This window comes from Capra hircus, chromosome 2, assembly GCF_001704415.2.
Source record: "Capra hircus breed San Clemente chromosome 2, ASM170441v1, whole genome shotgun sequence".
Classification (NCBI taxonomy): domain Eukaryota; kingdom Metazoa; phylum Chordata; class Mammalia; order Artiodactyla; family Bovidae; genus Capra; species Capra hircus.
In genome coordinates this window covers 32,485,343-32,513,215 of record NC_030809.1, presented here as the reverse complement: position 1 = coordinate 32,513,215, position 27,873 = coordinate 32,485,343, and the positions used below count along the sequence as shown (strand labels likewise).

Genomic DNA, 27,873 nt, shown 5'->3' with positions numbered 1-27,873 from the left:
TTCTTTTGATACCTGATGCAAAGAACTGACTCACTGGAAAAGACCCTGGTGCTGAGAAGTATTGAAATCGCGAGAAGGGGATGACAGAGGATGAGATGGTTGGATAGCATCACCAACTCAATGGACATGAGTTTGAGTAAACTCCAGGAATTGGTGATGGACAGGGAAGCCTGGAGTGCTGCAGTCCACCGGGTCACAAACAGTGGGACACGACTGAGCGACTAAACTGAACTGAACTGACTTTTCTGTCAGAGCTTTCAACACTTTTAACTACACTTCAGCCTCAATGGCACCCCACTCCAGTACTCTTGCCTGGGAAATCCCATGGACAGAAGAGCCTCGTAGGCTACAGTCCATGGTGTCGCTAAAAGCTGGACACGACTGAGCGACTTCACTTTCACTTTTCACTTTCATGCATTGGAGAAGGAAACGGCAACCCACTCCAGAGTTCTTGCCTGGAGAAACCCAGGGACAAAGGAGCCTGGTGGGCTTCCGTCTATGGGGTCGCACAGAGTCGGACGCGACTGAGCAGCAGCAGCAGCAGCTTCCAGGACAGGTTGCCCTGGGCAACAAGAGTCAGCTCCAGAGGCCTGGGGCGGCCACATTTTGATGGCAGTAATAAAAAACTCTCAGAATATGAGACTGCTGGCGGCGATCCCTTAAAGTTAAGGGTTTAAAAGCCAGCTGCCGCCAATGCCTCTTTCCCTTACAGCCCTAAGGCTCCAATTCTGAAACTGAACAGAGGCGGGTTGGATCACGTGACGGATCAAGTGATCACCAGGCCCGCCCCGCTTCCTTCCGGTATAAATTCTGGTCGCACCGTCTCCTTCGGCACGTGTTGTTGCCGCGTTTGTTCCCAACTTGTCCGCGGACCCCTGCCGCCTGCAGCCATGGCACCCGGCCAGCTCGGTGAGCTCCTCGGCGCCCTGGTGGAGCCGCGCCATCGGCCTCCGTGCCCCGCGGCTCTCTCACGCTGCCGATGGCGGCGGCCAGATGGGAGCTGTGGGGCCCTGGCTGGGTGGGGGGCGGCGCTGCGGTCAGCAAGGCCCGGGCCCGCGCGCTCTAGTGCGGCTCGCTGGCGGCGGACCAGACCCCGGGTCAAAGTCTGAGTAGTGGGGACCATAAGATTCGCGAATGCCCTCTCCAAACTGCTCCCCCTCCCCTGGACCCCCTGGGCTTTGAAGCACAGAATGTCTTGAACCGAGAGTGATGCGAAATGTCTTTTGTTTCAGCTTTATTTAGTGTCTCTGACAAAACTGGCCTTGTGGAGTTTGCCAGGAACTTAGCTTCTGTTGGTTTGAATCTGATCGCCTCTGGAGGGACTGCAAAAGCCCTCAGAGATGCTGGTTTGGCAGTCAGGTAAGGCACAACTTGCTTTTTAAGTTAAGTCCAAGCCAAACGTAGTTTGGTGACGTTGACCAGAAAGTACGGTATTCCATTCACTGCATGAAATAACGTTATTTACTCCTCCCAACAGTGCTGTGAGATTGGTAAGTTAAATCACCTTTTGCAGGAAGCTTAAACTTATTTTCAAGTTTACAGAGTAAGGATTTGGAACATTCAGAGCCCCTCCCCGCTCAGCCGAATCTTATAACACATTAATGTTAAAACACAGCGCATATTAGGTTCATTGTTTGTTGTGCAAGAAGGGAGTTGAGTTTCAGGATGCCTATGATCTTTTTTTTTTTTTTTTTAAGAAATGATTTATTTTTGGCTGTGCTGGCCTTTTGTTGCTGCCAGCAAGCTTTCTCTAGTTGCAGTGAGTGGGGGGCCTAATCTCTAGTTATACTGCAGGGGCTTCTCATCACCCTGTCTTTTCTTGGACTCACAAAAGAAGCCTTGGGCTCTAGGGCTCACAAGCTTCACTGAAAGTTGTAGCTTTGGGGCTTATTTGCCCCACATGATCTGTTTTGACTGGCTCTTTAGTGAAACTGTTCGCATCATTAAAATTCATCTCTTAAGATTCACCCTCTCTTCCCCCAGTATCTGGTAACCGTGTACAACATGTTGGTGTCTTTTCTTCCAGGGTTTTTATAAGTGTGGTCTTTATTTCATAGCCCATACAGAGAACAGATAGTTTTGCTTTTTGCTTTTCCCCCCACATGTTGTGGGTTTTCAAAACCTTGGCGGGCTTCACTGGTGGTACAGTGGTGAAGAATCCGCCTGGCAGTGCAGGGGACACAGGTTTAATCCCTGCTCCAGGAAGATTCCACATGCCGTGTAGCACCTGAGCCCCTGTGCCACAACTACTGAAGCCCAGGTGTCTAAGAGCCCGTGGCTCTGCAACATAAGCCATGGCAATGAGAAGCCTACCACAAATGGAGAATAGCCTCCACTTGCTGCAACTAGAGAAAGCCTGTGGGAAGCGAGGAAAACCCAGCAAGCACAGCCCAAAATAAATGAATAAATCTTTAAGAAAAATAAAAATTTGCTTGTAAATTCAGCCAGAAAAAGTTTTCAGGTCAATTTGGGGATATGGATTGATACTTAAATGCTGTCTTTTATTTGACCCTGGGTCATACTTTGTGAATATCTTTTCCAGCTTACATTTTTACTTAATTTTTTTTCTTTTTTCAGTGTAAAGGTTTTTAACTTATGTAGGTCAATCCAAAAGGCTAAATCCTTGCTATCCCTTTTAATCTATTACTGAGATAAAGATACTAATAATTTTGTTGTATATTGTCAAACTACTTGTGAGTTGAATTTATTTCTTAATATTTCATTAGTATGGCTTATGATTCATTTTCTGAATTCTGAAAATCCAGGCTCTGAAAAAATGTTGGAAGATGCTTTGAAATGGTATAAAGTGTAAAATGAAACTCACAGAAACAATAGCAATATTCTGTTTATCTGTTTTCAGAGATGTATCTGAGCTAACTGGATTTCCCGAAATGCTAGGGGGGCGTGTAAAAACCTTGCATCCTGCAGTCCATGCTGGTAAGTGGTTGGATATCTTCAATTTTAAATAGTGGTTTTCAATAAACTTTGCAATGGGTTGGCCACAAAGTTTGTTGGGGTTTTCCCATATCATCTTATGGTTAATAGAATAAGCAGGAATAAGGAAAAAGGCAGATCATAGCTAAAAAAAAAAAATCTGTGAGGTTACGTTGTTTTTGTCACATCTGCTGCTAAAGTTCATACTATATAAGAATGTTTAAAATACAATCTAGCTTGCTTTATTACCTGATGGATTCTTCTGGTAGCTGTTAGTCCTGGCCTGATAAATAATTTAGAGTTTGTTATTTCCTGCTGGAGTTAATGAAAATACTTAGGTTTTAGAATCTGAAAAAACTCTTGCCATGGTTCAAGCTTGGAATAAAGCATCACATGGTAACTGACTTTCAAAGGAATCTTTTAAAATGCTTTACTACTTATGAGAGTATATGCACTGATGGAACTGACAACAGTTAGGTGAAATTCCTTTTACATTGTGTTGCTTAAGGAAAAGGGAATAGGGAACTGATGCAGACAGTTTTCAAGTGTACTCACTAATCCTAATTTTGTACTGTCTGGTATTCTTAATTAGGCAGTGCTGGGGGCTTTAACATGATTGATGCAGTCATGTTGGAAAGAAGTGCCTTATTCTGACTTGTTTTTTGAACCTAATACTTTAACTTTGTTGAATTAGGAATTTTGGCTCGTAATATCCCAGAAGATAGTGCTGACATGGCCAAACTTGATTTCAATCTTATAAGGTAAAAATTTTCAGAGTTGAACTTTTAGTACATTAAGGATCAAAGACCAAAAAGCCAAATCTGGTATCTCTTTTTAAATATCAAGGTTAACATTAGGTTTAGCTTTCTGATCACTTACTGTAAACGTTTATTGAGGACATTGTTTGTGACATTGTATGTGGGTAAGCATTTTGATTTTGCCAAATTCATATTACTCAAACATAATTATGCTTAAACAGCCTTTGCTTTTTTAAAAATTATTATCTAATTGTGGTACATATAAGTAATTTAGTTATTTGCATAATGATACTCATAGTTTCTTTTTGTTGCATATGTATAATAGCTTTCAGTTCAGTTCAGTTCAGTTGTTCAGTCGTGTCTGACTCTTTGCGACTCCGTGAATCGCAGCACGCCAGGCCTCCCTGTCCATCACCAACTCCCAGAGTTCACTCAGACTCACATCCATCGAGTCAGTGATGCCATCCAACCATCTTGTCCTGTCGTCCTCTTCTGCCCCCAATCCCTCCCAGCATCAGAGCCTTTTCGACTGAGTCAACTCTTCGCATGAGGTGGCCAAAGTACTGGAGTTTCAGCTTTAGCATCATTCCTTCCAAAGAAATCCCAAGGCTGATCTCCTTTAGAATGGACTTGTTGGATCTCCTTGCAGTCCAAGGGACTCTCAAGAGTCTTCTCCAACACCACAGTTCAAAAGCATCAATTCTTTGGCGCTCAGCTTTCTTCACAGTCCAGCTCTCACGTCCATACATGACCACTGGAAAAACCATAGCCTTGATGAGACGGACCTTTTTTGGCAAAGTAATGTCTCTGCTTTTCAATATTCTTCCTAGGTTGATCATAACTTTTCTTTCAAGGAGTAAGCGTCTTTTAATTTCATGGCTTCAGTCACCATCTGCAGTGATTTTGGAGCCCAAAAAAATAAGTCTGACACTGTTTCCACTGTTTCCCCATCTATTTCCCATGAAGTGATGGGACCGGATGCCATGATCTTCGTTTTCTGAATGTTGAGCTTTAAGCCAGCTTTTTCACTCTCCTCTTTCACTTTCATCAAGAGGCTTTTTAGTTCCTCTTCACTTTCTGCCATAAGAGTGGTATCATCTGCATATCTGAGGTTATTGATATTTCTCCCGGCAATCTTGATTCCAGCTTGTGCTTCTTCCAGTCCAGCGTTTCTCATGATGTACTCTGCATAGAAGTTAAATAAGCAGGGTGACAATATACAGCCTTGACATACACCTTTTCCTGTTTGGAACCAGTCTGTTGTTCCATGTCCAGTTCTAACTGTTGCTTCCTGACCTGCATATAGGTGTCTCAAGAGGCAGGTCAGGTGGTCTGGTATTCCCATCTCTTTCAGAATTTTCCAGTTTATTGTGGTCCACACAATCAAAGGCTTTGGCATAGTCAATAGAGCAGAAATAGATGTTTTTCTGGAACTCTCTTGCTTTTTAGCTTTATTCAGATATAATTCACATACCATATAATTCCTCAATTTAAAGTAGATAATTCAGTAGTTTTTAGTATATTTAGAGTTGCACAGTTACCACCACAGTTAATATTAGAATATATTCATCCCTGCCCTTCCCTCTGGCACTCTCCCTCCTGCCCCAAACTTTGCCCATTAACTTTCAATCTCCATATTCCCCAACAGCCTAGACCACCACCAGCCTATTTTCCGTCTCTGTGGATTTCTGTGAGCACTGCCCGTCAGTAGATTTGTATAATACATGGTCCTTTGTGACTAGCTTCTTAGCATGTTTTCAGAGTTCATCTGTGTTACAGCATATATCATTGATTCATTTTTTATTGCTGAAAAGTAATCACTTATCGGACTTCCCTGGTGGCTCAGATGGTAAAGCGTCTGTCTACAATGCAGGAGACCCGGGTTCAATCCCTGGGTCGGGAAGACCCCCTGGAGAAGGAAATGGCAATCCACTCCAGTACTATTGCCTGGAAAATCCCATGGACAGAGGAGCCTGGTAGGCTACAGTCCATGGGGTCGCAAAGAGTCAGACACGACTGTGTGACTAATCACATCACATATAGATATACTCTCATTTATTCATCAGTTGATGGATATTTGGATTGTTTCCACTTTGGGATATACTGACTAAAGAAACTGTACATTTGTGTACAAGTTTTTGCGTGGACCTATATTTTCTTTTCTCTTGGGCATATACCTGGGAATGTTTATTTCATGGTTATCTGGTGACTCTTTAACCTTTGCAGGAGCTGCCAGACTTATTTTCCAGGCCTCATCAGTTTATATTCCCACTGGCAGTATACAGAGGTTCTTTCTCTGCATCATCACCAACATTTTTTTTTTCCTTTTAACATTTTTAGTGGGTATAACATGGGTTTCTTGTAATTATGATTTGTATTTCCTAATCTTTTCATGTGCGTACCTTCAGAGAAATGTCTGTTCAGACGTTTTGCCCATTTTTAAAAAATTGAAATATAATTGCTTTACAATGTTGTGTATTTGCTATATTGAGTTATTTGTCTATTATTGAGTTGTAAGAATCCATTTTATCCCATTCTGTAGACTGTTTTCATAATCTTAATGGTATCATTTGACCATCATAAAAGCTTTAAATTGTGGTAATATCCAACTTATACTTATGCTTTAGATGTTATTTCTAAGGATCCTTTTTAAAATATAATGAAGATTTATGCCTATATATATATATATATATATATATTTTTTTTTTTTTAAATTTTAGGGCTTGATAGTACAGTGGCTAGCTAAGGTTACCCAGGCAGCAACATTTCATTATGATTTGGTGGGAATAATGTGTATTGAGAGCATTTGCTGACTCTGGCCCCTTCTGTTTCCCTGTGCTCTTGCAAGCATGAGAAGTCCTGATGTTTCATTGTAACTTCTTAGAACTTTAAAGTGTCAAACTCAGAGTTCATATTTTCAGTCATTAGGGGTTTTGGTCATGTTAGCAGTTCAGTTCAGTCGCTCAGTCATGTCCAACTCTTTGCGACCCCATGAATCACAGCATGCGACCCCATGAATCACAGCACGCCAGGCCGCCCTGTCCATCACCAACTCCTAGAGTTCACTCAAACTCAAATCCATCTAGTCGGTGATGCCATCCAACCATCTCATCCTCTGTCATCCCCTTCTCCTCCTGCCCCCATTCCCTCCCAGCATCAGGGTCTTTTCCAGTGAGTCAACTCTTCTCATGAGGTGGCCGAAGTATTAAAGTTTCAGCTTCAGCATTAGTCCTTCCAAAGAACACCAAGGACTGATCTCCTTTAGGATGGACTGGTTGGATCTCCTTGCAGTCCAAGGGACTCTCAAGAGTCTTCTCCAACACTACAGTTCAAAAGCATCAATTCTTTGCCTCTCAGCTTTCTTCATAGTCCAACTCTCACATCCATACATGACCCCTGGAAAAACTATAGCCTTGACTAGACAGACCTTTGTTGGCAAAGTAATGTCTCTGCTTTTCAATATTCTTTCTAGGTTGATCATAACTTTCCTTCCAAGGAGGAAGCATCTTTTAATTTCATGTCTGCGGTCACCATCTGCAGTGATTTTGGAGCCCCAAAAAATAAAGTCTGTCACTGATTCCACTGTTTCCCCATCTATTTCCCATGAAGTGATGGGCCAGATGCCATGATCTTCGTTTTCTGAATGTTGAGCTTTAAGCCAACTTTTTCGCTCTCCTCTTTCACTTTTATCAAGAGGCTCTTTAGTTGTTCTTCACTTTCTGCTGTAAGAGTGGTGTTATCTGCATATCTGAGTTTATTGATATTTCTCCCGGCAATCTTGATTCCAGGCAATCTGTGCTTCTTCCAGCCCAGCGTTTCTCATGATGTACTGTGCATAGAAGTTAAATAAGCAGGGTGACAATATACAGCCTTGACGTACTCCTTTTCCCATTTGGAACCAATCTGTTGTTCTGTGTCCAGTTCTAACTGTTGCTTCCTGACCTGCATATAGGTTTCTCAAGAGGCAGGTCAGGTGGTCTGGTATTCCCATCTCTTTCAGAATTTTCCACAATTTATTGTCGTCCACACAGTCAAAGGCTTTGGCATAGTCAATAAGGCAGAAATAGATGTTTTTCTGGAACTCTCTTGCTTTTTCCATGATCCAGCGGATGTTGGCAATTTGATCTCTGGTTGCTCTGAGTTTTCTAAAACTACCTTGAACATTTGGAAGTTCACAGTTCATGTATTGCTGAAGCCTGGCTTGGAGAATTTTGAGCATTACTTTATTAGCATGTGAGATGAATGCAATTATGCAGTAGTTTGAGCATTCTTTGGCATTGCCTTTCTTTGGGATTGGAATGAAAACGGACTTTTTCCAGTCCTGTGGCCACTGCTGAGTTTTCCAAATTTGCTGACATATTGAGTGCAGCACTTTCACAGCATCATCTCTCAGGATTTGAAATAGCTCAACTGGAATTCCATCACCTCCACTAGCTTTGTTCATAGTGATGCTTCCTAAGGCCCACTTGACTTCACATTCCAGGATGTCTGGCTCCAGGTGAGTGATCACAGCATCGTGATTATCTGAGTTGTGAAGCTCTTTTTTGTACAGTTTTTCTATGTATTCGTGCTACCTCTTCTTAATATCCTCTGCTTCTGTTAGGCCCACGCCATTTCTGTCCTTTATCAAGCCCATCTTTGCATGAAATGTTGCCTTGGTGTCTCTGATTTTCTTGAGGCGATCTCTAGTCTTTCCCATTCTGTTGTTTTCTTCTATTTCTTTGCATTGATCGCTGAGGAAGGCTTTCTTATCTCTTCTTGCTGTTCTTTGGAACTCTGCATTCAGATACTTATATCTTTCTTTTTCTCCTTTGCTTTTTGCTTCTCTTTTCACAGCTATTTGTAAGGCCTCCTCAGACAACCATTTTGCTGCTTTTTTAAATTTCTTTTTAATGTTTTAATGTTAGCAGTTACTGAAATGTAAATGGTGAAAGTTTCCAGTTTTTAAGGATAGCTGAATTCCTCTTTATTTCAGAGTTGTTGTTTGTAATCTGTATCCCTTTGGGAAGACAGTGGCTTCTCCAGGTGTAACTGTTGAAGAGGCTATTGAACATATTGATATTGGTAAGTTTAAAAAACCGTTTTTGCAGACTGTTTACACTGTAAATGAAATGACTCTACCGTCTGAGCCACCTGGGAAGTCCCAGTGTGCACTGTTGAAGGAGTAGAAGATAGTCTCTGGGATTGTTGTTGTTTAGTCACTAAGTTGTGTCCATCTCTTTGTGACCCCATGGACTGTGGCCCACCAGACTCTTCTGTCCATGGGATTCTCCAAGCAAGAATACTGGAGTGGGTTTGCCATTTCCTCCTCTAGGGGATCTTACCCACCCGGGGATCAAACCAGCGTCTCCTGTTTCTCTGGTGATTAATTCATTGATGTTTTCAGAGCTCTTGATGTAGAGATTGATCTGGCTAATTTTTCGAATATGACTTAGCATGCACATATTATTTTTCTTAATTTTGGGGCTTCCCAGGTGGCTCAGTGGTAAAGAATCCGCCTGCCAAGCAGGAGACGCGGGTTCAATCCTTGCATTGGACAGATCCCTTGGAGATGGAAATGACAACCCACTCTAGTGTTCTTGCCTGGAAAATCCCACGAGCAGAGGAGCCAAGCAGGCTAAAGTCCTTGGGGTCACAAAGAATCAGAAATGACTGAGCATGTTTTCACGAACGCACAGCATGTACAGTCACTTGATTTGAAAGAGGTTAAACTGATGAAAATGCAAATCATCTTTTGTTCTTCAAAGGAGGAGTGACTCTGCTAAGAGCTGCAGCCAAAAACCACGCTCGAGTGACAGTAGTGTGTGAGCCGGAGGACTATGCAGCTGTAGCCTCAGAGATGCGGGACTCTGACAGCAAAGACACGTCCTTGGAGACAAGACGCCAATTAGCCTTGAAGGTGGGAAGACGCTTTTATCTGGTGTGGTGTTTGCAAAACCAGCAGTATTCCGTTCTCACCACATCACATCACCTCCCGGGGCTCTGCTTGGAGCCGTTATCCTTTTATTAGAAATGGAGAGACCAACATTCAGAGAGGTCTTCTGTCTAAGAATTGAAAGAGAAGTGGCAGGGCGTAATTCTTGGTGCTGTTAGTATTAGTTGGCGTCTTTCCTGCATGAGTGTGTGTGTGGGCTTGTGGGTGTAGTTGGATATATAGCACTTGAAAACCGTTTTTAACCTCACTTTGGGAAATACTGTGGGTATTTCACAAACCTTGACTCTTTTTTCAGGCTTTTACTCATACAGCACAGTATGATGAAGCCATCTCAGATTACTTCAGGAAAGAGTACAGTAAAGGGGTATCTCAGATGCCCCTGAGGTATGGAATGAACCCTCATCAGACTCCTGCCCAGCTGTATACCCTGAAGCCCAAGCTCCCTATCACAGGTAAAGGCTGAGTGTTATGTGGCATGGTTTGCCATGTCTGAGTGTGTATGTGTCTTTCTTTCTATTGTGTGAGACGTGATTCACTTTTTAGAAAATGAATTGCATGGTACCTCTTATAGTTGTCTGAAATGTGAGTTGCCAGTGGGCCTTGTAAACAAAAAATACTGCGATAATCCAGGGTTTTGAAGAGAAGTCAAGTTGAAAATACAGATTGAAGGATCTTTGTGTGGATATTGGCTTTGAAGATGTTGGGACAGGATGAGATGGTCTGGATTTCATAGTAAGATGGTTAGGACCAAACCTTGAGGTGGCAGTAGAGGAACCTTCAGAGGAAACAGGGCTGCTGAGAGCAGTGGCTGTTTGATTTGAGAATGTTAAAGAAAAGCGATTTCCTTGGAATGATGGATCGATCTGGCAGCCCGGTTGAAATGAGCCAAAATAGTAATGAGAGGTTAGGAACTAAGAATGATAAAGATAATTCTTTGAAATTAGTCAGGGCTTAAGGATTTGTAGAGTAATAAGAGAGTTTTACAGTTATAGTTGTTTGGTTCTGTTTCGTTGTGCTTCATCGCTCAGTCATGTCCGACTCTGCAACTCCATGGACTGTAGCGCACCAGGCTCCTCTGTCGATGGGGAATCCCCAGGCAAGAATACTGAAGTGGGTTGCCATGCCCTCCTCCAGGGGATCTTTCTAACCCAGGGATCGAACCCAGGTCTCCCACATTGCAGGCAGGTTCTTTACCATCTGAGCCACCAGGGAAGCCCTGACTTGTTGTTAAGGTGGGTTGTTTAGTGAGCAAGCACATCCTACTGCCTGGTACAAGGGAAGGGTGGGTCCAGCGGGCAGAAGAGAGAGTTGTAGGTGTAAAGACTTTGAGGGTGAAGTGTTGCGGGGGACAACTTCTGTTGTTTACTGTTGCCTATTTTGCTTCTTCGGTGCCTCTCGCATGAGCTCTGTGGAAATAGTCCTTTTTTTGTTTGTTTAAGGGAACTTTATTTCCAAGTAATTTTATTAAAAAGAGCAGGTTTTTTTTTGTTGTTTTTTTTGCCCATACCACATATCTAACTAAGATCCATAGTTTAGATTCAGAATGTATTGTACATTCTATAAGTTTGAGCAAACATAATTTATTCATCTTATGAAAATTATCCTGTTGTTCAGTTGCTAAATTGTGTCTAACTCTTTTGGGACCCATGGACTGTAGCCTGACAAGCGCCTCTGTCCATGGAATTTCCCAGGCAAAAATACTGGAGTGGGTTGCTATTTCCTTCCTTCTCCAGGGGATCTTCCCGACCCAGGAATTGAACCCACATCTCCTGCATTGGCAGGCATGTTCTTTACCACTGAGCCACTAGGGAAGCCTGATATTATCTTGCATAATAGTTTCTCCACCCTAAAAACTCCTCCCCTTCAGCCTTCTAACTAACCACAGGCAACCACTGATCTTCTCACTGTATACTTTTGCTGTTTCCAGATATCGTATAGTTGGAAACAAACAGTATGTAGTCTTTTCAGACTGACTTCTTTCACTTAACAATCTGTATTTAAGGTTCCTCCATGTCTTTTGGTAGCTCATTTCCTCTTATTACGGAATAATATTTTACTGTGTGTGAATGTACCAGTTTATTCATTCACCTATTGAAAGACATCAAAAATAGATGGATGCTGTTTGGCAGTTTATGAATAAAGCTGTTATAAAGATTTTTGTACATGCTTTTGTATAGACCCAAGCCTTCAATTCATTTGGGTAAATAACTAATTTTCTGTTGTATAATTTTATTTCATGTTTAGTTTCCTTTCTGACTCCCCTCATAATCTTCATGATGACAGTAATTTGGGAGGGACTGTTTTATTCACTGATAATATCCCAAGCTCCTAGAACAGTGCCTAACATTGTAGTAGGCACTCAGTAGATATTTGGCAAGGTTTTGCTTATGAAAGTATCTGCTATTGAAGATAACACAGAGGAAATGAAATTGTTAAGTTGTTTTTAATTGGTGGCCCATTACTTTGTGTGTGTATGCTAAACTTCTTATAAATATTTATTCATAAGATTTTGGCTGTTCAAAATCCTGCCACTGTTAAGAAAATAGGCAGCAAAAAACTTGTAGGCTCCTTTTGAACTGCACTTCAGCTTGAAGCCAAGCCTGCTGAGTCCAATTAAAAGAAGAGGACCTCCTCCCCTGTCCATCAAATGAGTTTTTCTCTCCATCTCTCCCACCCACTAAACTCCTGCTTTAGTTTATAACGCTATTTCTTAAACTTACACGACTTTCAACTTTAAAATATTATGCTAAGTTGCTTAGTCGTGTCCAACTCTGCAACCCCATGGACTGTAGCTCCCCAGGCTCCTCCGTCCAGGGGAGTCTCCAGGCAAGAATACTGGAGTGGGTTGCCATTTCCTTCTCCAATGTTATATTATAAATACTCTAAATTGTACAGTAAAGTCGCCACAATTATTTTATCTTAGTTCTGTACTGAAGTGGATCCCTGATGATGGCTAGTCTAGTTATACTTTTTCCTGTTCCTGAATTCTCTGCTGATTTATTTATGGGTTGGCTGGCTTTGGTCCCCATGGTGCGTGCTCGTATTTATGTTCATGCATTTCCGTGTGTGTGTGTGTGTGTGTGTGTGTGTGTGTGTGTTTGGTAACATGGGTTCAGACTCTGGTGCTCTAGTCACTCATCTCACTGAGTTCTTATATGTTCATGTATATCCATTCGCCTCTTCATTATACTTCTTGTGAAGCATTTTTGTGCAGTCTTTATGTGTTTTACATCTTTTCTAGGAAATGTATACATCTTATTGACGTTGCTTGTTCATGTGTATTTTTATGTGTAGTTCTGAATGGAGCCCCTGGATTTATAAACTTGTGTGATGCTTTGAACGCCTGGCAGCTGGTGAAGGAGCTCAAAGAAGCTTTAGACCTTCCAGCCGCTGCATCTTTCAAACATGTTAGCCCAGCAGGTAAAGCATTGCACTCTGGGATTCTCTGGAACTGTTCAAAATGAACTTCTTTTTAAAGTTTTTAGAAATTTGACAAGACTCTAAAGCAAATGTGAACAGTCTGGGAAGTCCGAAACCACTTTTGATTAATAATGATGTCAACGTAGTAACGGGATAAAATCAGATAACAATAACATGCACACATATTATTTACATAAAAATAATGTGTAACATTGTTATAAGATAGGAAGGTCAGGAAATAGTTTTATTTGTAGTGGAAGCATGTTTTAGAAAATAAAAATGATGTTGCCTAATGCAGTATGACTAAAATTTTTCCACATGGCTGAAAATTTAACTGAGCAGACATCAAGAATTTGTTACAACTTTTAACTTTCTATGGCCATTGTCTGAGGGATCTTTTTGCTTCTGTGTCTTGGTCAACTTTACAACTTATTTATAACTCCCTCTGACAATTCACCACATAATTAGCTCTCAGATATTGTTTGGATATTCAAACAATGGGAGCAGCAGGAAAACAGTGTGTGATATCAGGCAGGACAGAGAAAGCGTCAGTGGTGAAGTGAAGTCGCTCCATACACACGCCTCGTGCTGGCAGACTCAGTAGCTCTATCTCAGAGGCCAGAGAGGAGAGATGCTCCCCTGCTTCACCCTCCCCTGCAGTTCTATTTTGGCATTTAATTATCTGGCCGAGTAGGTTTTTGTTTAATTTGGCATAAGCACTAGAAAGTACCCTGCATAGACCAGACGTTTGGAAAAATGTTGTCCTAATGTAGGAATTGAAAAGTGGTAACTGAGATTTTGGGTTTATTAATGGGTCTCTATACCAGGTGCTGCTGTTGGAATTCCACTCAGTGAAGATGAAGCCAAAGTCTGCATGGTCTATGATCTGCACAAAACCCTCACACCCATAGCCACTGCATATGCAAGAGCAAGAGGTCAGACGAATAATAGCATGTAGTTTGTCTTTTTTTTTTCTTTTTTTTTTTGGAGGAAAGGTAATATCTTAAATGTCCTTTTTGTTACAAGATTTCAAGTTATTTTAATTCATTTTTTATTAGTACTTCAGAATAACTATATGAGAGCCTTGGAATAAATTTGTTTATAAAAATGTGTGTTTTAGTATTTTAATGTAATAAAGGGGAACACACTTGGGATTTGGTGCACAAAATTTCAGATTAGGCTATTGAATGTATTTGTTTTGCTTAAATTGTGGTTATTTAAGTACACTGAATTTGGTTAAAGTTAATATTTTATATGATTCACAGATGTCTAATTCATAAGTTTAATAGCCTATGAATATTATAACAACATTAATAGGAGGTTATTGAGATACTTTATCATAGTTTACCTTCTACAGCAAGGGTTAGCAAGCTATTATTCAACAGGTTAATCCAGCCCACCACCCATCTTTGTCAATATAGTTCAGTTGGAGTAGGGTGATATAGTATGTCGGTGACTGTTCCAACCTGAGTTGGAACATGAAGGGATCACAAAGCTTAAAAAATGTTTACTGTCAGGCCCTTTGCTGAATGTTGCTCTAGAAGGTAAAATTAAAGAATATTTCATGATTATTTCAATTAAACAACTTACTAATCTATTGTTTAAATCTCAAGTTAGATTTTATGTGGTCACTTTGGGGATTTTTGAATGTTATTTTTTTCTGTATAAGGATAATCTGTGATAAATACGACGTTTTAGTTTTTATTTACAGGGGCTGATAGGATGTCTTCGTTTGGTGACTTTGTTGCATTATCTGATGTTTGTGATGTCCCTACTGCCAAGATTATCTCCAGAGAGGTTAGTGGAATTCTGTATCTTGATCTATATATAACTAAGTAGAGCCAAATTTTACGTAGTGTTTATTGAAACCATAATGTATAATGTCTGTATTTGGCTCTTGTGATGTAAAGTTTTACATATTTAATTCTTTTAAATTTTCTAGTCATTATTTTAATGCCAGAATTATTATTGCTGAAGCTGACTGTATACCTTAGGTCTGTAATGAAAGAGACTGTATAGTGGGGGAAATTATAACCTATTCTGAAAAAGTAACCCCCATCAATTGAGTACCAAGCAAGCATTCCAGAAAGGTGGGGAGGTGGTGTTGGGGATTGGGGAAACAGAGAAGAATGAGGTTAGCTCAGGTAGCTTGGAAGGAAACAGTTAGCATTAAAACTAACAGGGCCAGTGGCCTGACGATACTTAGTTTCATCGCAGGGCTTCTTACCATCACCCCTACACATCCCCAGCTGCAGTGGAGCTGGCGTGCTGCATTATACGTTATATATAGCATGAGGCTTGGGGTGTGAGCTGTGACTTTTGTACCTTTTCAGTCTTAAGCTATACTGTGTTAATCTCGGATTTCCTCTGAACCCCTTCTCTTGCTCTTGAGGAGCCTGCCTTGCCTCGGATCATTTAGCCAAGTTCTAGAAGAGCCAGAACTGGAAGAACATGCTCTAATTAGTACAAAACAAGCCCTGAACAGAATAGTAAAAAAAGTCATGTGTCTTCCTAAGATACATGTATCACAGCAAATCATTCATATATTCTTCATTAAAATTGAAACAGACAACCAAAGGGGCACTAATGAGATAAGATCAGCTGTAAAAAGTTGTCTTCTAGCACAGACTTACCTTTTCCAAGTGTAGTGTTTGTCTTATCTAGCGGAGGTAGAAACCAGAAACTGCCGCTGCATTATTTATGACACATAAGTATGTCTAGATTGTTTAGGAGGTATTCTCTGATTTTTTAAAATAGAAATTAATATCTAATGTTGATACATGTATAGGTATCTGATGGTATTATTGCCCCGGGATATGAAAATGAAGCTTTGAAAATACTTTCCAAAAAGAAAAACGGGAATTACTGTGTTCTTCAGGTTAGTGCAATTCATATTTGCAGTAGTAATTTGCTCTTTTATTTTTCCCCATATTTAATCTTTCCTTTATACTGATAACTGTTCTAATTTATCCTTCTTTACTATGATTTCTTTATCCTTAATCCTGCAGATTTTTTCTTCCTACTAATTTTTTGAGTTTCAGATCAAGATAGCTTTCCCATCCTTTTAATTTTTTAAAAAATAATTTATTTAAAATGGTTTCCTATTCAAAAGGTCTTAAAGGTTATTTGAAATCTTTCCTTTCCTTCTGCCACTCTGTTACCTTTTTTTTAAGTAATATTTTCAATTTCTTGCTCATCTTTCCTGAAATACATATTCTGTGCATATTCAGCAAATACTCGATTGATATTCAGCACAAGACAGTATCATGTTTCAGGGTGTCAGAAGAATACCAGGGCTTCCTCAATATTTTGTTTGGGAATTTGGCTAAGTTTTCACCTAAACACATAATTACAACCATGAAAAGCCTGTTTCCTCTGCCTGACCAGAGGCAAGTTATTTGATATCAGTTATAGGTGGGCACATCTCAGTTTTAGAAATTTTATAATAGAAAAAAAAAGGACCATTTTAGAATTCATGAAAATGCAAATTAAGTAAAATTACTATGAGGGCTTGCTTCTGAGTTACAGGTTATCAGTGCTTTCTGTATTGTTTAAGTATAGGAAAATGTCTGGGGAGAGAGTAGTATTATGACATAGGTTATTCCCATGTCCCATCATTTCAGATCAAAATCTGGAAGAGGTCAAGAGAGCCATGAATGACATACCCCTTTCCAAATGACAAAGACACATACTACAAATGCTATTCTCCATTGAACTTTTTAATCTTGGCTGAGTATTTGTAATAAATTGTTAGAAAGAAAACTAGTGGTTAATTTTTGTGACACTGCCTGTTTTGTAGCTAATCTGTTTTATCTACTGATTTGTTTTGTTTTTTTTTTTTTAAAAAAAACAAAACTATGTGGGTAGTGCTTTCAGTTACTAAAACCAGAAATTCTCTGTTGGAATCATTGCTTCTATTATGTTGGTGTAAGTTACAAAATCCTGTGAGGTTATAAAGCCTATAAAGTTTTGGAGCAAAATATTGGTGCCTGGCCATTCTATTACATCCATCCTGAAACGATCTTGTACCTGCTTAAGTCAGGGGGGAAAAAAAATGCATATAACCTTGCTTGTAATAATATACTTTGAACATAAATTAAGTAAATGATTTTGAGAGATGTAGATTTTTTTACTCTTAACTTTTAAAATCTGTGTTTTATTTAGATGGACCAGTCTTACAATCCAGATGAAAATGAAGTTCGAACTCTCTTTGGTCTTCGTTTAAGCCAGAAGAGAAATAATAGTGTTGTTAACAGGTCACTGTTTAGCAACATTGTTACCAAGAATAAAGATGTAAGTCTGAAAAATAACTGAATACCAGTAATTCAGTAGGTCAGTTTTCTAATATTTATATGCTTATGCATTTATGAAGGCCCATATCTTAAAACTGATCAATATGCAAAGAGCTGGTCCTTCTTTGATTTGTCAAGTAAGTTTGAGAAAAGTGAGCAGAAGACCAACCATGTTAGAAACTTTTGTGTATCTGTGTGTATATGGTTAGTTATCTTCAGTTCTGCATAAATGGGATTATGTTTTTTATCACTTGACTTTTTCCCGTGCATTAAGCTACAACTCTGTTTCTGTATCAATAAGCATAGGTCCACATCGTCATCAGAAAGGCCCATGGCAGTCTGTGTACTGTGATGGGTATCTAGGTTGTTTCCACGTTCAGGGCTGTGGTCCATGTTTACATGTAGTAATGATTTTGCTTTTGTCCTGTTGTCATATTTTCGAAGGACATGTTCCTAGGATAATACTGGATTGGGTGGTGGTGTTTTTTTTTATTTACATGTTTTATATCATTTAATATGCACAGCTGCCTCTGGGTGGAGCATGACCACTGTCATCTGTATTGTAAAGATCACAAAATTGTGACATAGAGAACAATTAAGAGATTTGGCTACACAGTAAGGAAATGGTTGAGCTGGTACTTGTTTTTCTGAGATCTCCTGATTGGGCCTTCAGTTTTAAAGGATATTTTCTCCGGATCTGATGTTGGCTGTACTTTTTTTTTTTTTCATTACTTTGGATGTGTAACTAACTTCATCGTTACCTGGTCTTGTCTGCTGGTATGCCTGGCATTTTTGACTGAATGCTTGATGTGAGATACAGATGAACTAAAAATTCATATTTTTAAGGCAAGACAGGAAAAATTTAAACATAAAACTTACTCTCTGCCCTTTGGCCTCCTGTCTGCCCCTGAGTGTGCACTGTGCCTCTGTCTTATGTGCTAACCAACCATACCTACCATACCTCCCCAATGATAGAACTACCTGCTCCATCATCATTCTGCCTTGCAGATGTGTGACTGAACGTTCGATAAAAATAATGATGACTTTGCAGTGAGTTGAAATGATTGACCAAATATATCTTCCTATAAAGTCAATGATTGTGACAGTGTAACTGTAGATCCGGGAAGAAGCAAAAAAAGGGAACCATTTCTTGTACCATAACAGACAAGTAAGACATGTGGCCCAGAGGCTTTTGGTTACTATTACAAGGGACCAGCCCAGTAATAACACATCAGGTGGCCGAGCAATAAAATTCTTGCCTGAACTAAGGGAGCATTCCTAGCACCGTGGAACAAACTAGTCAAGAAATGCCTCTCAAACGCTGGTTGAAATTAAGACAGAGAGGGAGTGGATCATAAAATTAACAGGCTTACCTACCATCCACTTCTGTAAGAATCAAGTCTTTAGCCACTGTAGTCACTGAAAGGAATTCAGGATGAGGGACTTTGTGCTCTAGAGAAACTTGACAGAACTGGCCCTCAGATAGTTTAGATATTTTCAGGAGATTTTATGAAACCGAGTTTCTTGTGTCACAGAAGATCATCCCACCCTTGGAAGAGCACTGAAACCATCGACTAAGGTGGGTCTTCAAGGATAGCAGTGACCTGCTACTAAAATGTGTGCTTGGTTGCATATACCCCTTCATCAACATCAAATACATGCTTGCCACACCCTTACCTGTTTGGAACTGTTCTCCAGGCTCTCTGAGAGGCTTTCTCCTGGGTTTATAATCCTTAAGTTGACTCAAAATTTTCCATTTCTTTTGTAGGTTGACTGTTGATCAGTTTTTTTGTCCATAATATGAAAAAACCATAAAGATACTTCATAAAAATACTTTGAGCATCTGGTTAGTGTTATTTTCCTTCCATAGAGCTGAGCATAGGGCTCACCTCTTAGTTTCCACCTTGCAACTAGGAAAAGGCCTGGCGGGGAAAACAGTCACACTGTTGCTTCTTTTATCACCAGGGTGTTTGCTTCTTGCTTCTAGGTACTGGGTATTTTATGAGCTCTGTATTCAGTATTTCTGTTAGTTCTTAGAAAAGGATTAGTCTCTTAACAAGACATTTTGTAACAGATGTGGACAATGAGTTAGTTGGCTATTATTCCCCGGTCTGAGTTCTGAGGCTTTAAGTAGAACGCTGAAAATAGGCTTTAAAATCTTTATGGGGATAGTTCTGTTAATAAGCATGTAGTGATTGAGGCATGATCTTTGTTGATTTACTGGGTATTTCATTTGTATTGTTGAAAGTTAATGGTGCCCTAAAGTAAAAGAACATGTAGGAATCATAAGTAAACACATCTTGCAGGTTTGGGAATCCGCTCCTTTGGTAAAGACCCTGAGGTCCTGGGTTAACAGTGTTACTTGAAGCAGCTCACAGTAAAATGGGTTTACATCTACCATTTAGCTGTTTATTTTCTAATTGCCTATATGTTCTTTTTCCTTCAGATTAATTTTTAAAAAGTGATTCTACTTTATCTCTACCATTGCTTTATTAGCCATTTTTTTTTTTACAATAGCTTCTCTACAGTGTATGGTCTATATACCACTTAAAGTATACTGTAAGGAGGTTACAACGTATGTCTTATCTCCTCCCTTACACCCTTTGTACTATTGTCAGACATTTTCATATGTTTTAAACCTCAAATGCATTGATAGTGGTCCTTTAAATTAGTCAGTTACATGGTAGAGAGATTCTTCTGGAAATCTGTTTTCTATATTTACTCACATATTCACTATCTAACCAACCATACCTGCCATTATCTCATATTTACCTACATAGATGCCATTCCTAGTGGTCTTCATTCCTTTCTAAAAAAATTGTATTGAAGTGTAGTTGATTTAGAATGCTGTGTTACCTTCTGCTGTAGAGCAAAGTGATTAAGTTGTACATATGCATACAATAAAATGGCTAATAAACCAATGGTAGAGATAAAGTGGAATCACTTTAAAAATTAATCTTAAGGAAAAAGAATGTATAGGCAATTAGAAAATAAACAGCAAAATGGTAGATGTAAACCCAGACACACTGATAATCACATTAAATGAAAATGGCCCAGACACTACAATAAAAAACTAAGATTATTAGACTGGATAAAAAGTAAGATTCAACTATATACCATATATAAGAAACTCATTTTATTTTTTTATTTATTTATTTTGGGGGGCAATTTAAAATTACATTTTATTCTTTTTTTTTTTTCTTATTTCTTACTTTACAATAATATTGTATTGGTTTTGCCGTACATCAACATGAATCCATCACAGGTGTACACGTGTTCCCAATCCTGAATCCCCCTCTTACCTCCCTCCCCATACCATCCCTCTGGGTCATCCCAGTGCGCCAGCCCCAAGAATCCTGTATCCTGCATCAAACCTAGACTGGCGATTTGTTTCTTACATGATATTATACATTTTCAATGCCATTCTCCCAAATCATCCCACCCCCTCCCTCTCCCACAGAGTCCAAAACTCATTTTAAATGTGAAAAAAAAGTGTATAGGTTAAAAGTAAAAGCATACAACAAGATATACCATAAAACACTAATTAAAAAAAAGGCACAAGTATATAATATTATGCAAAGTTGATTTAAGAGTAAGGAATATTACTAGGGAAAAGAGGGACATTTTAAAATAAAAGTCAATTCATCAAGTGGACATGATAATTCTAAATGTGATGTACCTAACAGCAAAGTTTAAAGATATATGAAGCAAAAACTGATAGAAATAATAACAGTAGGTAGACAAGTCTCCTTTTGATTGAGATTTCAAGGTGTCACTTAATAGTTGATAGAACAAATGATAGAGCGAGCATAGAAAATTTCAACAACACTGTCAACCAAGTTGACCTAATTACCATTTATAGAACAGTTCAGCCAACAAAAGCAGAATATAATTCTTTTGAGTTCTCATGGGATGATCGCCAAGGTAGAACATATTCTGAGCTATAAAATACATCTCAATCAATTTAAATTTCTTTAACCACAAGAAATTCAAGTTAGAAATCAGTAACAGAATGATATCTGGAAAATCTTCTAGCATTTGGAAATTAAACAACACAATTTTACATTATTATAGTCAATTGGATGAAAATAATGTGAAAGTCTTGAGTGCAGATTAGCAATTTTTCTCAACTATCCTTACAGTTTTCCTGAAGCTCTGCATTAAAGATTTATAGATTTATCTTGAGATCAAGTCAAAAGTTTATTGTCTCGATGAAGTAACTGGAATGTTATCAAAACAGGTATTATTCTTTTTATATGTTGTAAATTACCATAGGTCTTTGTTGAGCGAGAGAAAGACCAAGACATAGAGATGGAGAAAGAAGGGGGAGAGGGGAGAGAAAGAAGATGAAGAGAAAGAGAAGAAGTGGGAGAAGAAATTTTTTAAAAACATGAGTGGAGTTATTGCCACAATAAAAAATATTCAGATATAGTGAGATCAGACCCTTTCAGAAGCCCAGAGCAACTCAGCTCAAAAGAACCACAAGAAGATAAAAATGTTTCACTTTTAATTCTTCTGTTCTATCTATAAAAATATTTTACCATAACTATGAATTCCTAGGAAGAATGTGGCTGATTTAGTGTTTGTTAAGTGGAAGTCCAGTACTTTGGCCACCTCATGCAAAGAGTTGACTCATTGGAAAAGACTCTGATGCTGGGAGGGATTGGGGGCAGGAGGAGAAGGGGACGACAGAGGATGAGATGGCTGGATGGCATCACTGACTCGATGGACGTGAGTCTGAGTGAACTCCGGGAGATGGTGATGGACAAGGAGGCCTGGCGTGCTGCTATTCATGGGGTCGCAAAGAGTCGGACACGATTGAGCGACTGAACTGAACAGTAAAATGAGGTTCTGGATTTTTTTTTTCCACTTTTTTTTTTAACCTTGTTGGTTAACATATTTTTAAAAATACTGAAAGGGCACTGAGCCAAATTCCATGGTACCCATGCTGACAACCATGCCTATTTACTGAGAATCTTAATTTTTGTAAGTTTTCCTTATAGGTTTATAGGTATTGGACTGATTAATAATTTAGTGGAACTTGAGAGGTTTTGTGCTTCTGGCTGTGCTATCTTGGATATTTTTACCAGTCTGTGATTTTAATCATTTATCTAAGTTCTTCTGTACTTGTTCACATGTATTTTTAATAGAAATTTGGAAACCTACAGCTGAGAATGGTGGATTTATCTTCCTTTATATTCTTCTCCCTTTTTCATGTGTTCATTTTTATGTGTATGTCCTTTTTCTTGAAATGTCTCTTCATGTCTTTTGCCCATTTTCTAATTAGATTTGTGACTGAGTTTTAAGAGGTTTTTACATGTTTTGAATACTAGTTCTTTGCTGGATATGTAGTTTACAAATATTTTCTTATAGTCTGTAGCTTATCTTTTTATCCTTAATACAGTACCTTTCAAAGAGCAGAAGTATTAATTTTGATGAAGTTTGATTTGTCAGTTTTTCAGTTAGGTGCTTATATATTCTGTCCACTTAGCATACCAACATAGATCATTATCCTTCTTTTCAATTTTATTTGCTCTTTATAGTAAAGATAGTGACATTTTTAGTTATCATATTTGTCTCTTTCTATTTAAACCAGTATTTAGTTCATAATACATAATACCTTCTACTTAGAATATTCTAGGCAAACCAAAAAATGATCCTAATATGATTTTGCCTGAAGAGCCTTGGATGTGTGTGCATCACAGTTGATTGTAGTGTCGGTACAAATTATTCTCAGTGTTGTTTCTGAACATAAATTTTAATAGCATCTCCAGTTATTTGTTGATCCTGTGATAGAGAAAATACTGTTTGTCAGTGTTGGAGTGGATATAGTTTTCATGTCTAGTGTGATATGTAAACAGGCTTAAGCCAAAATTGCTGTAAAAATGGTGTCAGTTTGAGTCTGTGATGTATTAGGCATTGCACAGAGTTCCATGACAAATATGTTAAATATGATCCTTTCAGTAAAACATGATAGTGTCTCCTATGAGCAGTTATAAAGACTATAAAGAAAGCTGAGTGCTGAAGAATTGATGCTTTTGAACTGTGGTGTCAGAGAAGACTCTTGCGAGTCCCTTGGACTGCAAGGAGATCAAACCAGTCCATCCTAAAGGAGATCAGTCCTGATTATTCATTGGAAGGACTGATGCTGAAGCTGAAACTCCAACACTTTGGCCACCTGATGTGAAGAACTAATTCATTTGTAAAGACTTTGATGCTGGGAAAGATTGAAGGCGGGAGAAGAAAGGGATGAAAGAGGATGAGATGGTGGGATGGCATCACCAACTCAATGGACGTGAGTTTGAGTAATCTTCAGGAGTTGATGATGGACAGGGAGGCCTGGTGTGCTGCAGTCCGTGGGGTCACAAAGAGTTGGACACGACTGAGCAGCTGAACTGAATGAACAGTTACTTTCGTTCTATCCTGAAGGATAGACCTGCATTATAGGCCTGTTATAATAAATGACGCAAAGGATGCTAAAAGTTAAGCAAAGTTTGAAAGAAACACCACTTACTTACTATTCTGTGTTTTTTCTAGTTGCCGGAATCTGCATTCAGGGACCTCATTGTGGCCACTGTTGCTGTCAAGTACACTCAGTCTAACTCTGTGTGCTATGCCAAGAATGGGCAGGTAACCAAGCTGCCAGGCTCACCTGGAGGGAAACTGTGGTTTTACAAAACGATACTCAAAAATCCATCTGCCTTGGGAACTAGACTGGCTTGAAAAGGAAGATGTTGCCAAGTTTTTCTCTTTGGGTTTGTCAGTATTTACTCGGTGATGACTACAAAGTATTGTTGGCATTAAGGGTTAGAATGGTCCTCTTGTTCTTTACCTGGAATGAGTTGGCACATTTTGGATTAGCAGACTGTTAATAGCTCCTATGGAACTAGTTTATTTGCTCACCTCCTCCCTGTCAGTAGTATTTCCAGTGAAGAGGAGGTAGAAAGTACTAGCCCATTATTTTGCAGCTTGAAGGGTATTTTTATTTATATTTCTGTAAGTCATTTTGCTAAGACTCTGCAAGCTGGGAGTTAGCATCATCTTTTAAAATCAACTTTATTGAGGTATAAATTTATATACAGTAAAATGTACCCTTTTTTAAAAAGTTTAACACTTTGCACAGATTATATGATTATTTGACCACTACCACAGTCAAGATGTTGAACGTCTCTTCTGAACTGATGTTAAGCTAGAGACCTTCTTTCTTAGTGCACCAGCCCACAGAGTAGGCTTCCCTGGTGGCTCAGACAGTAAAGCGTCTGCCTACAATGTGGGAGACCCAGGTTTGATCCCTGGGTTGGGAAGATCCTCTGGAGAAGGCAATGGCAACCCACTCCAGTACTCTTGCCTGGAAAATCCCATGGACGGAGGAGCCTGGTAGGCTACAATCTATGGGGTCACAAAGAGTCGGACATGACTGAGTGACTTCACCTCACCTCACCTCAGCCCACGGAGTACAGAACCAAGGTGGCTCATCACCAGAACTCTGCTAGCTCTGGGGTGAACCTGGATTTACCATAATAACTTTAGCACTGTTTCTTCTCATGGTGTCTTGAGCTCCTCTCTAGACGTTTGTTAAATTATTTAGCCCATAAGTGAGAGGGGATAGTGGATATTAATCAGAATTAATTAATATTAATAACCTGGAAGACCCTTTCAAATTCAGCATTTTAGTGATTGCCTACTGTCTGAGAAGAGCTAGACACGACTTAGTGACTAAAAACTGTTGAAAGATTGCTAACCTGTAGTAACAAAAATCTGGAAGATTGTGGCTGCTGGTCTAATAAGTTCCAGTAAGACCATACTTTACTGCTGATATCCAAAAGTTCTAGAAACTTCTGTAATATTAATAGCATGCCTCAAATGTCACTGAGGAGTAAAATATGAATAGTATTTATAAAACATGTTACCCTACCTTTTAAAACTATTTGTACTTCATTTGGCCTGATTTTTTTTTTTTTTCTCCCCACAAAATTGATAGATTTGAGGGGACTATGCACAGAGAAATCCATTAAGAAACATGTTGTTGGAGAAGTATTCATTTTAATGCCCATGTCCTTCAGGTTATTGGCATCGGAGCAGGACAGCAGTCTCGTATACACTGCACACGCCTCGCAGGTGATAAGGCAAATTATTGGTGGCTTAGACATCACCCACAAGTGCTTTCCATGAAGTTTAAACCTGGCGTGAAGAGAGCAGAAATCTCCAATGCCATCGATCAGTATGTTACTGGAACTATCGGCGAGGTAAAAGGGCTGTTATTGAGTGGGGTTTACCCTTTCCTGGTTAACTGTCATCATCACTACAAAGAGAAAAGGTATCAGGTTGCCAAAAAGTTTGTTTGGGTTTTTCTGTAAGATGTTATGGAAAAACTTGAAAGAACTTTTGGCCATCATATTTTTCTTGAAGCTTTAAATTGTCTAAAATTACTAATCTAAACAACCTTTGTCTCATTTACCTTTCTTTGGCATTCTTTATCCCTTTCTGACACCACAGATCATCTGTCTTCTTAGATTATAGCTCCTGATTTAGTTTTTTATGCTTGTACCCCCTGCTGGTACTGAGTTTTGATGGCAAGGACTGTTCTTCACCCATCTTGGATGTCTGTCACAGTGCCAGGCATGTTGCTTGCTGTGTGATGGATGTGTATTCAGCATTGCATACAGGTTACTTGACAGCAGGTAGCAAATGCCCCCCACATTCTCCAGAAACTCCATTAACAACTCAGTGTATTTGTGTTATGGTTCATGTTCTTTAATGTTTTCTACCTTAAAGAAGGTATGAGGGAGCATTAAAATTGCAGATATTAGGTAGCCTGCTAAAAAATGTAGGACTTAGCCCAGTTTCTGGAAATACAAGTGCGTAATGGGTAGTGGTTACAAAATAAAAATTAAGTTCTGGTCTTCTGAGGGGGTGAGTCGGCTCCACTAGGTTGTCCAGCCAGAGACAGGAAGCCACAATACAATCAGCAAGTGTTGCTGGAGAACATGCCTTGTAACCAGGAGGTGCTTCAAACAGTCTTTTTTAAAAACGACGTTAATACTTGATATTTCTGCTTGATCATTACACAACAGATTGGGCTCTAAGTCCTGGAAGAGGACTTAACATATATGAATAAGAATAAAAGAAGATTGTAGAGTACTATCTGATTTGTATCAGATAGTACTGAAAATGGTGTAATACTTGTCTTTCCTCCCTGTCCCCACTTACAGGGTGAAGATTTGATCAAGTGGAAGGCCCTGTTTGAGGAGGTCCCTGAGCTGTTAACCGAGACAGAAAAAAAGGAATGGGTTGACAAACTTAATGAAGTTTCCGTCAGCTCTGATGCCTTCTTTCCTTTCCGGGACAATATAGACAGAGCTAAAAGGGTAAGTATGAAGTTGGTGTGTGTTTGCATAGATTTGGTTATTACGTACTAACTGTTTTGAAATAGTGCTTCTGATTTTTTCAGTTCTCTTGAGTTACATGTAAGTTGTGATGATACGATTTATCAGTATAATGGCTAGAGAATTATTTGCTCTGTGGATAGCCCGAATTCTGTCATTTTGCCTCTTTGACAATGAGTCAGTATGCAATGTGAATTGTTGTTAGCTTACTCTCTTTACTGGAGCTGGCAGTGGTAGTGGTTGATTCTGGCATGTTTGGGCATGAGGTTGTATTTTGAGAGTCGGTCTCTGTCTTCCCCTCCCAGAGTGGCGTGGCCTACATCGCTGCCCCTTCCGGTTCTGCCGCTGACAAAGTTGTGATCGAGGCTTGCGATGAGCTGGGAATAATCCTTGCTCACACGAATCTCCGGCTCTTCCATCACTGACTTCATCAATACATTATTTTATACCCTGCTTGTGTGTAGGTGAAAAATCATGTGTGGAATTTTGAAAATAACCTTTTTTAAAACTAAAGCATAAAGTTTTCATAATCTTCAGTCTACACTGTCTTAGTTATAGGCACTGTCTTTATTATTGTAACTTAATAGTAAATTGTGAAATTGGGTAGTGTGAGTCCTTCACAGTAGTCTTTTGGAAAGATTTCTTGGCTATGTCCAGGTCCTTGGCATTTCCATATAAATTTTAGAATCAGTTAGTCTCTGTTTTTACAGGAAAAAACCTCTTGAGATTTTAATTGGCATTGCATTGAATCTGTAGATCAATTTATGGAGAACTGACGTACCATCTTCTCTCTCTTTGAAGATTGATCCCCTTTGGTTCCCACCAGCTTTTAGTTGCTTTACAGGAGCTTCAAATAGACCTTTTAAATATTTTCGGCCAGTGTTCATAATTACCTGCAGGAGGATTAGTCCAAAAATTTACACCAATAAATATAATAATTTCTAATAATTGGTTTAGCTTAAATAGCTTTTATATTTCTAAGTAATTTCTAGCAAAGTATTTTTTTCCCCTCTAGGAATTTGACTGTTTTAAGTTTTCAAAATTGTTAATTAGCATATAGTTGTAAGCAGTTTTCTGAATTTTTGAAAGATCTTTATTATGGATGTTTTGGGATGAACACAAAATAGTAAAATTCTACGTATCTATAA

At 39.2% G+C, this 27,873-nt stretch overlaps 1 protein-coding gene across 1 annotated transcript; it reads left to right on the top strand.

The window, feature by feature from the left end:
* Nucleotides 750–27,873, top strand: ATIC (5-aminoimidazole-4-carboxamide ribonucleotide formyltransferase/IMP cyclohydrolase). Its single transcript, XM_018059855.1, has 16 exons — nt 750–909; nt 1,233–1,359; nt 2,861–2,937; nt 3,629–3,695; nt 8,668–8,756; nt 9,440–9,591; nt 9,923–10,079; nt 12,922–13,047; nt 13,875–13,982; nt 14,759–14,844; nt 15,836–15,925; nt 17,212–17,340; nt 23,877–23,969; nt 25,403–25,585; nt 26,552–26,707; nt 27,031–27,873. The coding sequence occupies exons 1-16, from the start codon at nt 891–893 to the stop codon at nt 27,148–27,150; spliced, it is 1,779 nt and encodes a 592-aa protein (XP_017915344.1). The 5' UTR covers nt 750–890; the 3' UTR covers nt 27,151–27,873.

What these genes read in the sequence shown, in the direction of transcription:
- ATIC (XM_018059855.1), top strand. An exon ending in CTTGATTTCAATCTTATAAG is followed by an intron (nt 3,696 to 8,667) that starts GTAAAAATTTTC and finishes TCTTTATTTCAG; the next exon opens with AGTTGTTGTTTGTAATCTGT. An exon ending in GGAATTACTGTGTTCTTCAG is followed by an intron (nt 15,926 to 17,211) that starts GTTAGTGCAATT and finishes TGTTTTATTTAG; the next exon opens with ATGGACCAGTCTTACAATCC.